Here is a 1,233-nt window from a genome sequence, read left to right on the forward strand (position 1 = left end):
AGTTCCTGAAGCTTATATTATCTCACACCTATTTCCAGTTCAACAAGTTTTATAATCAGAAAGATGAATTGGCAATGGGTAGTAGTCTTGCAGGCCTGTCAGCAGATATATACATTAACAATTTTTAAAACAATTTTATACTGTGAACCCAACAGAAAAATAAGCTGCTTTATTACAAACGCTAAGTTGATGACTCTCTCAGTCTGTTCAATGGAACAACAAAAGAAATCGAAAATTTAGCCCAAGAATTTAACAAATTACATAAAAAAAATTCAATTCACTCCAGAACATTGAACACCAGAAGCCAATAACTATATTGATTTAACAATATCAAATAGAAATCAAAAGTATAAATTTCAAATTTTCAGAAAGCGAAAAACCTCCAATATTATGTCTGCTGCATGAGTTCTGGTACAGTGCGAGATCGCTACTGTTGAGACCCACGTGATGTCAATGGAGAAAAGCCAGGAATGAAGAAATGTAAGCGAGGAAATGGCACCATGTTAAGAGCTAGTTTGCGAAGGTCAGCATTTAATTGCCCTGGAAACCTTAGGCATGTAGTAACACCGGACATTGCAGCAGATACTAAATGGTTTAAATCTCCATATGTTGGCATCGTTAGTTTTGATGTAGGGAAACAGATGCTATAGAGGGCCTCATTTTCTATACAGTATGTCTCGTCTGAATCCTCGACCAGCTGACTAGAATTGTAAGGTTCCACAACCATGTCAGACACCTTAGGCGATGGCACGACGCTGAAGGTATTCATAATGCGGTCGGGGTACTCCTCCCTGATCTTGGCAATGAGCAGCGTCCCCATGCCGGAGCCATGTTGCCATCCAGACCAACATAAAGAAGCATTCTTCAGAAAAATGGTTAATTGCATGCTCAAAATCCCAATGGACACAAGTGAAAGAGAAAAAGAAACAAAAGTTATTAAATCAGTTGCCTCCAGCATTGGGTACAATCCTGCTGTGATAGATAAACTAATCCATACAACCAAATTAAATCAACCAACTGCTGAACAGCCATCCACAAACAAGAGGACCTCGTTTATAAGACTGCCCTTCAATGGAAGATTTCTCACCAAACTGCCAACCTCTTCAAGAGATACAACATAAAAAGAAACTGACTAACCAACAATAAAATACAAAATAAAATCATACATAGGACCAAGACCACTATTCAACAGCATAAAAAGTCAGGTGTATACAGCCTAATTTGCAACTCATG

At 38.2% G+C, this 1,233-nt stretch overlaps 1 protein-coding gene across 1 annotated transcript; it reads right to left on the minus strand.

Moving 5' to 3' along the window:
- Positions 1–427: 427 nt before the first annotated feature.
- On the minus strand, positions 428–820 carry LOC126298250 (tubulin beta chain-like). The gene has a single exon (XM_049989554.1). The coding sequence runs from the start codon at positions 818–820 to the stop codon at positions 428–430; it is 393 nt and encodes a 130-aa protein (XP_049845511.1).
- Positions 821–1,233: the final 413 nt, after the last annotated feature.

This window comes from Schistocerca gregaria, chromosome X (genome assembly GCF_023897955.1).
Source record: "Schistocerca gregaria isolate iqSchGreg1 chromosome X, iqSchGreg1.2, whole genome shotgun sequence".
Taxonomy (NCBI): Eukaryota; Metazoa; Arthropoda; class Insecta; order Orthoptera; family Acrididae; genus Schistocerca; species Schistocerca gregaria.